This window comes from Barbus barbus (genome assembly GCF_936440315.1).
Source record: "Barbus barbus genome assembly, chromosome: 21".
NCBI lineage: Eukaryota > Metazoa > Chordata > Actinopteri > Cypriniformes > Cyprinidae > Barbus > Barbus barbus.
Window position 1 is genome coordinate 11,267,081 of NC_136749.1, and position 12,183 is coordinate 11,279,263.

General features: G+C 38.8%; 1 protein-coding gene across 1 annotated transcript; it reads right to left on the reverse strand.

The window, feature by feature from the left end:
* Window positions 1-266: 266 nt before the first annotated feature.
* macc1 (MET transcriptional regulator MACC1) lies at window positions 267-4,948 on the reverse strand. The gene is made up of 5 exons (XM_079444732.1): window positions 4,851-4,948; window positions 4,015-4,181; window positions 1,784-3,834; window positions 1,512-1,700; window positions 267-1,313 (listed from the first exon to the last, which is right to left on the reverse strand). Exons 2-5 carry the CDS (start codon window positions 4,130-4,132, stop codon window positions 1,110-1,112), a joined length of 2,562 nt encoding a protein of 853 aa, XP_079300858.1. The 5' UTR covers window positions 4,133-4,181; window positions 4,851-4,948; the 3' UTR covers window positions 267-1,109.
* Between the last annotated feature and the right edge of the window lie 7,235 nt (window positions 4,949-12,183).

Sequence of the window (12,183 nt, forward strand, 5' to 3'; positions counted from 1 at the left end):
GTATTGTAAATAAGGCTGTGACATTGAGGTCACTGGAGAATCCACTGGTGTCCAGATAATGGCATCATTTTTAAATCATCGAAAGGAAGTGACAGATTTGAGGCTGAGTTGCACTGCACTACTCAGAATGCAATGCAGATATAGTGCCATGCGTGGTTATGATGCTGCATGTTATGCGTTTCCCATTAAATCAAATGATAAGATATGTTAAACATCGTTTACTGAAGTAATTTGAAGATTAGGAGACATTAAAACATTTGTATTATTAATGTCTTTGCCCTTTATTTGAGCTCCTTCATGACAAAAGGTTAAAGTTTAATTATAATAAATCTCAAAATGTATTAGCATTAAATAACACAGCAATACAAAATAGATTTTAAAGACTCTAACACAGGAAAGGTTTGCAATTATACAAGGACCCTCACTCTTAAACACTGTAGTTAGCACATTTAAAATGACAACTAGAAATACAAAATATAAAAATAGATCAATACATTTTCCCAGTATCATACAAAGATATGACGTTAGATGTTAAACCTAGTATAACGGTACATCCATGGATAGTGAAATCATCAGTATACACTGGCACGGACGAATAATGATTCACAGTCCAAGAGGGCCTAAATGCATGTAACACTTATACCAGATAGTCCACGTACAGCTTCAAATATTAAAACGTACTGATACAGACACTTACAGTTCAAGCAAAATTGCTCAAAGAAAGGCGGTAACCTTGAGGCAGTTCATCTAGAATGAAAACGTTTCAGATTCCATCTCTATCAAAATTAATGAACAAATCTTCTATTTCTCTTTCCACCAACAACCCTTAAAAGCCTCGACATTGCATAAGGGACTTAGTAACAACTCAAGAGTCTTTTAAGAACCAGACAACAGTTGTCAAAATTTCATTGTCACAGTGAATTCCACATGAATACAACATATAAAATATAGAGACAGGTGCACAGTAACAAATATTCAGTACTTTTCAGATAACAGGGTAGATGCCACCTTAAGTCGATATTTATCATGTCAAAAATATGGCACAGCTATTAGTATGAACTCAGCAGGATCACCCCAATAAGTCGTGCAGGTGCTCCAGAAGTCGTCTCCTAATCTCTGAGGAAGGCGGATACCCTTAGGACCTCCATGCAGTTGACAGTAATGAGAGCTCCAGTAATCGGTCTCCACTGCTTGGTCACTGGGCTCTTCATTTTATCCAGGGCCAGATGAAGGTCCTGAATCATATCCCTGTAGCCGTCCCCATACCGCTTACTCCAGGAATACAGGAAGTCATATGCAGGCTTCCACATTGACTATTGAATGAAGTAAAAAAATAAATCAAATCTAAAAAAAAATTGTTTAGATGTAGACATGTCAAATGGCATGACTAGGATTGGGTTAGACCTTATTTTATCGATCATGTCAATGATAAGCGAGTAATATGGTAATAAATTGAACAGGGTATTTAATGATTGACTTTACTTGTACGTTTTTTTTTTATTTTAGCTCACCTGGGCACCAACTTCTCCATTTTTCCCTTTGTGTGGTGCCTCATAAGAAGCAATCTGGGCATTGGATAGTTTCCCCAGTCTCTCGGCAAGTTCCCGCCATCGCGCTCCCAGCTCGACTGCTGTGGATAGAATCACTATATCCTGGATTAGATGGGCTACTACACCTTGAACATCCATCTTTAACAGCCCCTGTGGGGAATACAAATCATTAATAAAACTTGTTTCCCTCAGATTTCTGTTCTACGCATAACATCAGAATAAAAGATACATACTATGATAAGCTCATGCTGGAACTTTTTCTTGATCTTCTCTGCATGACAGTCTTCCTTGAGCTTTTCTAGAACACAAGCCACCTTCTCTGCCTCCGTGTCAGCGTGTCTCCTGGAGATAGCGTCAATTGAGACCTCTGAGTAACCGAGAGCCTCAGCGAAGTTTCTCCAGCATTTGACATGCTCTGTGACCAGGGTCTGAATAGCAGAGTACATGTAGGTGAGTTTTTTAAAAGGAATTGTCATATTGTCCAGGAGGACTGGTGTGGTGAGATTAATTCCAGTGAAGTCAATGACTTGACCCTTGGTTATGACCTTCAAGTTCTTGCAGTGCACCAAGCCAACTCTTCCTCGAAGAAAGCCAATGTACCATTCCTTAACCTTCATCTGACCTACAGATCTAACAGTTTCTTTAGAAAGCAAAGCAATTGTATCACCTTTGAAGTATTCCAGAAGATATTCCACTCTCGGTTGTCTGAGAATCGATTTCATTGCTACCCCATACCAATGCAAATCCACAGGTCTGTCCTGAAACTTCTGGGTAAGGACTTCTGGGATCGATTCCTCGGGAATTGGTGTGGAACGAGTAACTTCCCTCTGTCGATCTGCTCGCCTGTGGTTGTGTTTTTCTGACCTCAGAGGGGCAGCTTCAGGGGAGGTGATGTAGAAATCGCCCAAAGTGAGACTCTTTGGATCCTTCACCTCAATGTTGAGTTGGAAGGGGCATATTTCATCTCCACTCACCTTGACCAGATCTAGCGGTAGATGGAGCACTTTTCCTGCTTTAAGCTGCTCCTGCGTGACCTCTTTATTCAGATCCACTGGTTTCACTTCAAAGTTTGAATCCAACACTCTAGAAGCAATCTGAAGATCTTTAAGACCATGTGGGTTGAACTGATGCTTTCCCCAAAGCTCCAAGACAACAGGAGGCAGGTTCCTATCACCCCTCTGGATATCAGAGAAAGGGAGCCTGGGTGGAATATTATCATGGGTCGATATGACCAGCACCACTTTGAGCGATGGGTGTATATGCTTGGGACCGTAGACGGCCACCGTGATATGGCGATCCAAGTAATCCCATACTGACACAGCAGGTTGCTCCAAAACAGTGGCCTCGGCAGCAGTTATGACATACATGCGCGGTTTTAAATCAAAGAGCTTCATTTGTAACATGTCGTTGTATATGTAACAGTCTTTTATCTTCTGATAAGGTCCTTCTTTCCTTTGAGAGGCTAGACCCATGAATGAGGTCAGGACGTGGCTTGTGGGGTCACTTTTTACTTTGGCAGCCATTCTCATCTCCAGTGAAATGCCCCCCGAAACATTATGGTTACTGAGGCTGACCTCTAAAAGAGGACTCAGAGTTGTGGTGTAGTTGTTGTTTATTCCAGCGGGAGGATCGAGGAGTACTTTGAGGGCGATTTCTTGGATCTCACCTGCGGGGACGTGTCCCTGAGGAATATGGGCAGTGATATTGGAGTCTGGCAACTGCACAGAGCCACCGTTGTGGTCGATCTTGCAGAAGATTTGAACGTCTGTGGCCTGAGTCTGAGCCCATCCAGGACTTTGTTTTATTAGGCTCAGGTCCAAACAGGACCTGGCTAGCTGCCTATGACTCAACCAAGCCATTTTGTAAGCTTTTCTGTCATTCTTCAACCACTCAAAATCAGGATTCAGGTAGGGTTCTTGAGAGTTAAGTCTCTTCATCCTCTCATCTTCCTTCTTCTCAAGGCTGTCAAGTATATCCGAGGCACTTCTCCACCTCCCAGATCGGTTTAAATTGTTTTGTCTGGGTGCTAAAAGATGGGCAAAGTTTGTTTCATCTGAGGATGTGCTGAGTGAGTCCTCATTAATACTGTCAAACAGAGATAAGGGATCCTCTTTCAGCATGGACACTCCAGAGTCGTAATTACTGGCATGGACGATTTCATTTAAGAATGGATTTGACCTGCCCATCTGATTCCAGAAGGGGTTGGTAGAATGTTTTGGATTTTCAATTTCGTTCGGTAGGACAGGCCACTCTGAGTTTTTTCCAATCTCATAACCATAGCCCCCTAAGAGAAGAGAAGATATAAAATGTCAGGACAATCAAGAAATTAAATCCTAATACATGTATTTGTTAGGACAATTAGACCAGTTTGAAAAGTATGTTTGTGGAGCAAATATAACATTCTGAAAAATGTCTTCACATTATTAACAAATGAACAGAGAGGGGCTCATTTTAGCATACTTACCATGAAGGTTGTTGTTGTTGATGGTAACATTCTCATCCATATCTATCAGTGTTCCCTCCGATCTACTCCGAAGCAGATTTCCTGCACAACTGTTTGACTTTACTTTCGCGGCTGCCATTTTAAATATCCAAGATGAAACGACAACAGTCTTGTCTCTAATGTCAAAGCTAATAAGAAAAAAGGTGAACAAATTAACATAAAAAAAAATCTCATTTAACATTCTTAAAAATAAAAGTTTTTAACTGCAGCAGCTTAAGTTCAGTAAGGAACCCTTTTATCAAGATCATTTCTTGAGTTGCCTATATAGTTATTGGAGATTAGTTTATTGATGTTTCATAATAATAATAATATTATTTTTATATATATTATAATTTCATAATGTCTCCGGTGACTCATTAAACACGTATTATGCCGTGGCAACGCATGAAAACAGGTCTGTCTTGTCTGAATATCAGTGTCTCTTTGACAAACTTTTGAAGGGCTGAGTGCTCTTTTCAAATCAGCACGCGCTAATACGCCCTGCATCAGCCACGTCACAATACACCTGTTTGTTTTGAAAGGCAGGCAAACGTCATCCCATATTAAAAAAATATAAACGTTCTATATTACTGCGAGTTTCTATAATAAATAAATGCATGTAATAATTTAAGGATTGGCCTGTTAAAACGCCATAAGGACACACATTCCACACTGTATTCAAACATACACACGCAATCTATTTAAATCAAAACACGTGAAAAACTTCATCTAGTCAAATACGCCTTTTTATATTCATGCTTAGTTTGGACAAATAGCCTATATAATCTACATAAAATATTTAAACTTAAGACACGTACCTGGAACATGGTAGTTTCCCCACTCAGTTCTTATGCGAACTTTTCAATCGTCGGGGAGTGTCACTCCAACTGTACACCTTACACTTCTATGCGCCTCTGTCTACTTGAATAGTGGAGAAGTGCACACTGGGATATGTAGTACCAAACAGTCAACAGTTGTATTGAACGTCATTCCCAGGTTCTCAGTTAGACTCCACCATCCACAAGCCTCCTCTGTATGTTGCAACACCTGAAACTCCAAGGAAAAAGTGGTTTCGGTATGCAAATTCATGAGAGGAAAAATTATTCTATGTTTCAAAATAAAAATTGAATAAACTACAGCATATATATATATATATATATATATATATATATATATATATATATATATATATAATTTTCTAAAATGATCCAATATAAAATTAAAATTGATGAAACGATCATATGTTTTCAGATGTTGTTCATAAAGATTTATTTGTTTGTAGCCCTTCTTTATGATGTCAATGAACTGAGAGGCAGTTTTTTTGGTTGGGAAAATGTTTGCATTAATTTTCACTTATTTATTATATTGTTTACATTATGCATTTTAAATGTCATTGAAAGTGCATTTCATTATGTACTCAAACATAACATGTTTATAGTCTTAATATTATGTAGGCTAATAAGCACAAAAACAGGGTATGCCTTTAATTCAAATTATTTAATTTTTTATTCAAGACAGAATTGACTTAGGACGTAAAGGTCCGTGAAGGAATCTTGTAACATTTGAAATGATATTTTAAGGCTCAATAACACGATTAAATGTCAGTGAGCCCCCTCTAGTGGTTCATTTTAGCTAGTTCAGCTATGAATTCATGGTAGCTCATTTCGTAAACACTATAGATTTAACAATGAATAATACTTTTAAAGAATTTTATTATCTAGGTTAATGTTAATTTACATTAAATCTTGCTAAATCGTGTTCGTGCATAAGACAATAACAATTAGGCTATTTTACACACCTTTAATTGTTAGTACAGGGGTTTCCAATCCTGCTCATGGGCCACTATCCTGCAGAGTTTAGCTCCGAACTCGATTACACACGCCTGAACCAGCTAATCAAGGTCTTACTAGGCATACTAGAAACTTACAGGCAGGTGTGTTGAGGAAAGTTTGAGCTAAACTCTGCAGGACAGTCAGTGGCCCTCCAGGACTGAGTTTTGACACCCCTGTTTTAGTATTTATAGAAACAAACATTAACCTCTAAGATAAATAAATGCTGTAAAATTATTGTTCATTGTTATTTCAAAATGCCTAATGAATGTAACTTTTTTTTTTTTTTTACCTATGTATTTGAAAAAAGATGGGCACTTGCATGATATATAATAATTGATTACATGTAATCTGGATTACATAATCAGATTCCAAAAATTAAGTACTTTTATTCAGAGTAGGCTATAATTTTACAATTGCTCATAATCAGATATAGTTAAATTTTTATGGATTACATATTACACGTTATTTACACAAAATGATTCATATTTTATTGTTTCTCCATAATTCTTCCTAATTTTTCTCTTTTAAATTTTCCTGTACAAAAATTTGTCATATCATTTTCGATGACATTCACAAATATTTTTATTTTACATTTTTATGATTTAATTAATTATTAGCTTTTATGAACTCATCTATCAACTCACTAATGTAATGTTTAATGTGTTTTATAAAGGTAATATCAAAAATGGAATATATTTTCTTTCTTTTTATATCAATATGATATGTTTAATTATAAGTTTAAAGTTTGATAGTAGTTCATCTATAAAAGTAATCTAATAAACACTTAGAATGCATTACTTAAAATGAGTAACCTATTAGATTACTAACTACAGTTTTCATCTCTCTCTATTTCTCTCTGTCAGTTTCATTTTTTATTTACATATATGGCAAAATTAGAAACATTTGAAGAGGTTTGATGTGTAGGAAAAAATGTTGTGCTGGATTGGATGATGTATTGCTTTTTGTTGAAGAATTGCTTGTACTGGGGTATTTATAATGTAGTAGTTGTTTGGTATTGTTTAGTATTTGATGTTTTGTATTAAATAAAGGTGTTATAATCTCTCCTTCTCTCCTTCTTTCTTCTCTCTCTCTCTCTCTCTCTCTCTCTCTCTCTCTCAATCTTTCCCTCTTTCTCTCTCTCTCTCTCTCTCTCGCTCTCTCTCTCTCTCTATAGATAGATAGATAGATACTGTAGATAGATAGAAATGTATGCTAAACAGCCAGACTATAAATACAAATTGTTTATGATTATTTGCATGTCCTGTTGAACACTGCCAGGAGGAATACATGCTGAATACATGCAAAACACACACACATGTTGGTTTTTATGGTTACGGGTACTCTCTAAATGTTCTTATAAACCATATTTTCTATCACCTTACACCAACTCTAGACTTAAACCTACCCCTCACAGGAAACTTTGTGCATTTTTAGATTTTCAACAACAACAACAAAAAAAATATATGATTTATAAGCCTTTTGAATTACGTGGACATCAAAAGTGTCTTCATAAATCACCTTCACGTTGCAATAACTACACTGTAAAAAAATGCTATAAAAATGGCCATATTCTGACAGTAACATTCTGTTTTTTCATTACAACAATAAAATCCTGTGAAAACAATGAATTCTGGTCAATATTTGTTGTTTTTGAGAAAAAAAAGCCTTCTGCAGTCCTGTGAAGTAAAAGCGCTCAGAGTCGACACTCAGAGGCTGTGTTTCAAACCACACCCTACACCCTCATTCACTATTCCCTACATGAGTTTACTAATATAGTCCACCTGACAGAGAGAATGAACACTAATGAGTGAATTCAGCCAATGATGAACAGCTGCTGTGAACAAGCAGAATCACTGAAGAAAAGAGAAAAATGAAACAACAACTGACATACAACCACAGCCTTAGATTAAATCAACTGAAATAAAACAGCAGAGGATGATTAAACAACTCCACAAACAGCATCACCAGCTTCACACAGCACAGTCTGACTTTATTTCTGTCATATATATAAAATTACTTGAGAATTATTAGACATTTAGATGCTTTAATGAAAACGTTTAATTTGACCTCACCATTATTGTGATCAGTGTTTGCTTTAGTTGGGCTCTTGACCCTTGACTTTTTAATGCTAGATTTTTTTCTGGCTGTTGTAACTGTGTTTGTAATAGCAACCATTTGTTATAGCACTAAATTTTTTACTTAAAAAAATTGTAAGTAAATGTGTTTGGATTGCAATCATCGTGAAGCGGCCTGCTTCTCTGATCTCATTCAGTGGCTATTCTTTAATGATGTGGTGTGGTTTTTTTATTGGTTTCATTTTATTTATGCTATATGATACTGCAAAATAACAATCTGTTGTGAAGAATTGTAAAACATCTTATGCACAAAACCTTCAGTACTACGGCATCATTTAGACACACACAGACATCAAGAATTAACATATGAATCTCAACAATGGTGAGTCAAAAGCATGAATGAGCAGGCTGCTATTACTTCAGTAACAGAAGAGAAACTGCAGAAAAAAAACAGTGAATATGGTGTTTAACGATGGTTATGTCATTAGCATAACATACAAGGGTGGTGGAGTATGCATTTATGTAAATAAATCATGGTGTAAAGACTCTGTCATTGTTGATACCTACTGCTCTGCTGAGCTGGAGTTCCTGATTATCAAGTGCAGGCCATTCTATCTACCACGTGAGTTTACTTGCATTGTTGCTGCTGCAGTTTATGTACCTCCGGACGCTAATGCTAACGTGGCTATGAAAGAACTTTGTGCTGCTATTAGCAAATTACAAACCCTGCACCCGGATGGAGCCTTTATCGTTGCTGGGGACTTCAATCACTGCACTTTTAGATCTGTTCTCCATAAATTTCATCAAAATGTCTCCTGCACTACAAGGGGACATAACACATTGGACCACGTTTATACTAATGTGAGTGATGCCTACAAAGTCACACCCCTCCCCCACCTGGGTCAGTCTGATCACCTCTCTTTGTTCCTGCTCCCCAAGTATACCCCAGTCATCAAATGTGTGAAACCTACAATAAGGACTGTTAAAATCTGGCTGGAAGGTGCTGACTCCACTCTTCAACATCAATTCCAGCACACAGACTGGAGTGAGTTTGCTGCCCAGGCCACCACAAACTCTCAGATTAACATTGACATTTACACCAACTCTGTCATGGAGCACATCAACAGCTGTGTGAGCAGAGTGACCACACACAAAAAAATTAGAATTTTCCCCAATCAGAAGCCCTGGATGAACAGAGACGTTCGCCTCCTGCTCAAAGCAAGAGATGCAGCCTTCAGGTCTGGAGACCAGGAGGCTTACAGCTCAGCCAGAGCCAACCTGAGGAAGGGTATCTGCCAGGCCAAACTCACACACAAACAGAAGATTGAAGATCACTTCAATTCTTCAGACCCCCGGCGTATGTGGCAAGGCATACAATCTATCACAGATTACAAACCACCTAACTCTGTGCCCCCCTCCAGCTCTGCCTCCCTCCCAGACGAGCTCAATCACTTTTATGCTCGTTTTGATCAAAATAATAAGGAGATCTCACTCAAAGCTGAGCATCAACCCAGTGAACTGCCTCTCACAATCTCCACATCAGATGTTTACTCCACTCTGCGTAAGGTGAATGCACGGAAGGCAGCTGGCCCTGACGGAATACCTGGTCGTGTGCTTAAAGCCTGTGCGGAGCAGCTAGCTGAGGTCTTCACGGACATTTTCAATCTGTCCCTGGCCCAAACATCTGTCCCCACTATCTTCAAAACCTCCACCATCGTACCAGTACCGAAACACTCCACTGCCTCGGTCCCTAACGACTTCCGTCCTGTTGCACTCACCCCCATCATTGCCAAGTGTTTTGAGAAACTGGTTGCATCCCACTTAAAATCCTGTCTCCCTGCTACACTAGACCCATTCCAATTTGCCTATCGCCACAATAGGTCAACAGAGGACGCCATCTCAACAGCACTTCACTCTGCCCTCACCCACCTGGACAGTCAAAACACACATGTGAGAATGCTGTTCATAGATTTCAGTTCTGCATTTAATACTGTAATCCCCTCCAAGCTGATCTCCAAGATCAGCCAGCTTGGAATCAGCACACCCATCTGCAATTGGATTCTAGATTTTCTGACTAACAGACCTCAGTCCGTTAAGTTAGATAACCTCTCCTCCTCCATCATCACCCTGAACACCGGCGTGCCACAGGGCTGCGTACTGAGCCCTTTCCTGTACTCCCTCTTCACCCATGACTGTGTTCCTGTTTATGGCTCCAACACCATAATTAAATTTGCAGATGACACCACGGTGGTAGGTCTGATCAAGGATGACGATGAATCAGCCTACGGGGATGAGGTGCAGCACCTGGCTGTGTGGTGTGCCACCAATAATCTACAACTAAACACCCAGAAGACAAAGGAGATCATTGTGGACTTCAGGCGGACTAGGAGTCATGCACACACACCCATCTACATCAACGGAGCTGTAGTGGAGCGTGTGTCGAGTTTCAAGTTCCTTGGCATCCACATCTCTGATGACCTCACCTGGTCCCATAACACCTCCACTCTGGTCAAAAAGGCACAGCAGCGACTTTACTTCTTAAGGAGCCTTAAGAAAGTTCACCGGAATCCCAGGATCCTTGTGGAATTCTACCGCTGTACCATTGAGAGCATACTCACGAACTGCATCTCAGTATGGTACAGCAATTGCTCCGCATCTGACCGCAAAGCACTCCAGCGGGTGGTGAAAACTGCTCAACGGATCACCGGCACCCAGTTAACTTCCATTGAGAACATTTATCATAAGCGCTGTCTGGGCAGGGCAAGAAACATCATCAAGGATGCCTCTCACCCTAACCATGGACTCTTCACCCTCCTTCCATCCGGCAGGCGTTACAGGTGCCTACGCTTTCGCACTAGTAGGCTCAGGAAGAGCTTCTTCCCCGAAGCTGTGACACTTCTGAACGCCACACCACCAATCTAACCTGCACCTGCTTTTACTGCACTGGTCACAGTACTTTACACACATGCATTTGCACTACTCATATTTTGCACAGACTGCACATTGTTAAAGTTATTACAATATAAACTGTCTAAAGTTGTTACTGTACAAAGCACAGTAAACTATTTCTATAAAATATTGCACTACTGTTATTTTGCATAGAATACATTGCTCTATCAATACTTGCCCACACTCATCCAGCTGTATTTATTTATTTATTACCACTGTTCTCACGTCTCTGCTGTTCACAATGTGTATAATCCCACATTGCTCTGTTCATAATGTACATACAATCCCTACATTGCATTCCTATTTATATTCTGTATATACTCTGCTCAATACTGTATATAGCAATTCCACTGTACAGTCTGTAAATCATATCTTCATTTACTCTGCACTTATATGTATATAAAACACTATATTCTTGCACTTCTGGTTAGATGCTAACTGCATTTCATTAGCTCTGTACTTGTACTCTGCATAAATGACAATAAAGTTGAATCTAATCTAATCTAATCTAATACCAAACAATATTATACATTTTGCTTTGGTTCTTTTTGCCATAACAAATGTGTTTTAAAACGTATGTTTACAACAGCCAAAAAAAAAAAAAAAAAGTTAATGTTAAAAAGTTAAGGTTTAAGAGCCTAACTAAATATAGCACTGATCTCCATCATGGTGGTTAAAGAATGAGATTTAATGTCTTCTTTATTTCAGTTGATTTCATCTAAGGCTGTGGCTGAAGTCAGTTTTAGTTCTTGTGTTTCTCTTCATTCAGTGATTCTGCTTGTTAACAGCATCTGTTCATCACTAATCATCACAATCATCACTTAATTAATCACAGAATTATCTCATTAACTTCAGCACTGATTCAGTGTTATTCTAACACTCTGTAGTGTGCACACATTAAGTGTTCATTTAAAACTGAGGATTTTGTTATGGGGTTTAAAGGGTTAAAGATGTAAGATGAAAAAAAAACAGCATGAAATGTAATTTAACAGCAATAAACTGTAATTAATTTACGGCAACAAAATCTATATAGTAAGGAATGTGCATGGTTGGACTGGGAAAGGGGAGTAAGAAACAATTAAAGTTGCCCACAATCAGTAATCACGATCTTGGCAGAGCACTTGCCGCCGCTGCTTCTTTTAGCCTCCATAGCGTCCATCACGTTTAGTCCATCTACCATTTTCCCGAACACAACGTGTTTGCCATCAAGCCAAGCAATATCAGCGGTGCAGATGAAGAACTGGGAGCCGTTGGTGTTCGGTCCGGCGTTGGCCATGGACAGGATTCCCTTCCCT

What these genes read in the sequence shown, in the direction of transcription:
- macc1 (XM_079444732.1), bottom strand. Translation starts at nt 4,132, where the DNA reads ATGGCAGCCGCGAAAGTAAAGTCAAACAGTTGTGCAGGAAATCTGCTT. An exon ending in CAACAACAACAACCTTCATG is followed by an intron (nt 3,835 to 4,014) that starts GTAAGTATGCTA and finishes CTCTTCTCTTAG; the next exon opens with GGGGCTATGGTTATGAGATT. An exon ending in ATGGAGAAGTTGGTGCCCAG is followed by an intron (nt 1,314 to 1,511) that starts GTGAGCTAAAAT and finishes TTCATTCAATAG; the next exon opens with TCAATGTGGAAGCCTGCATA.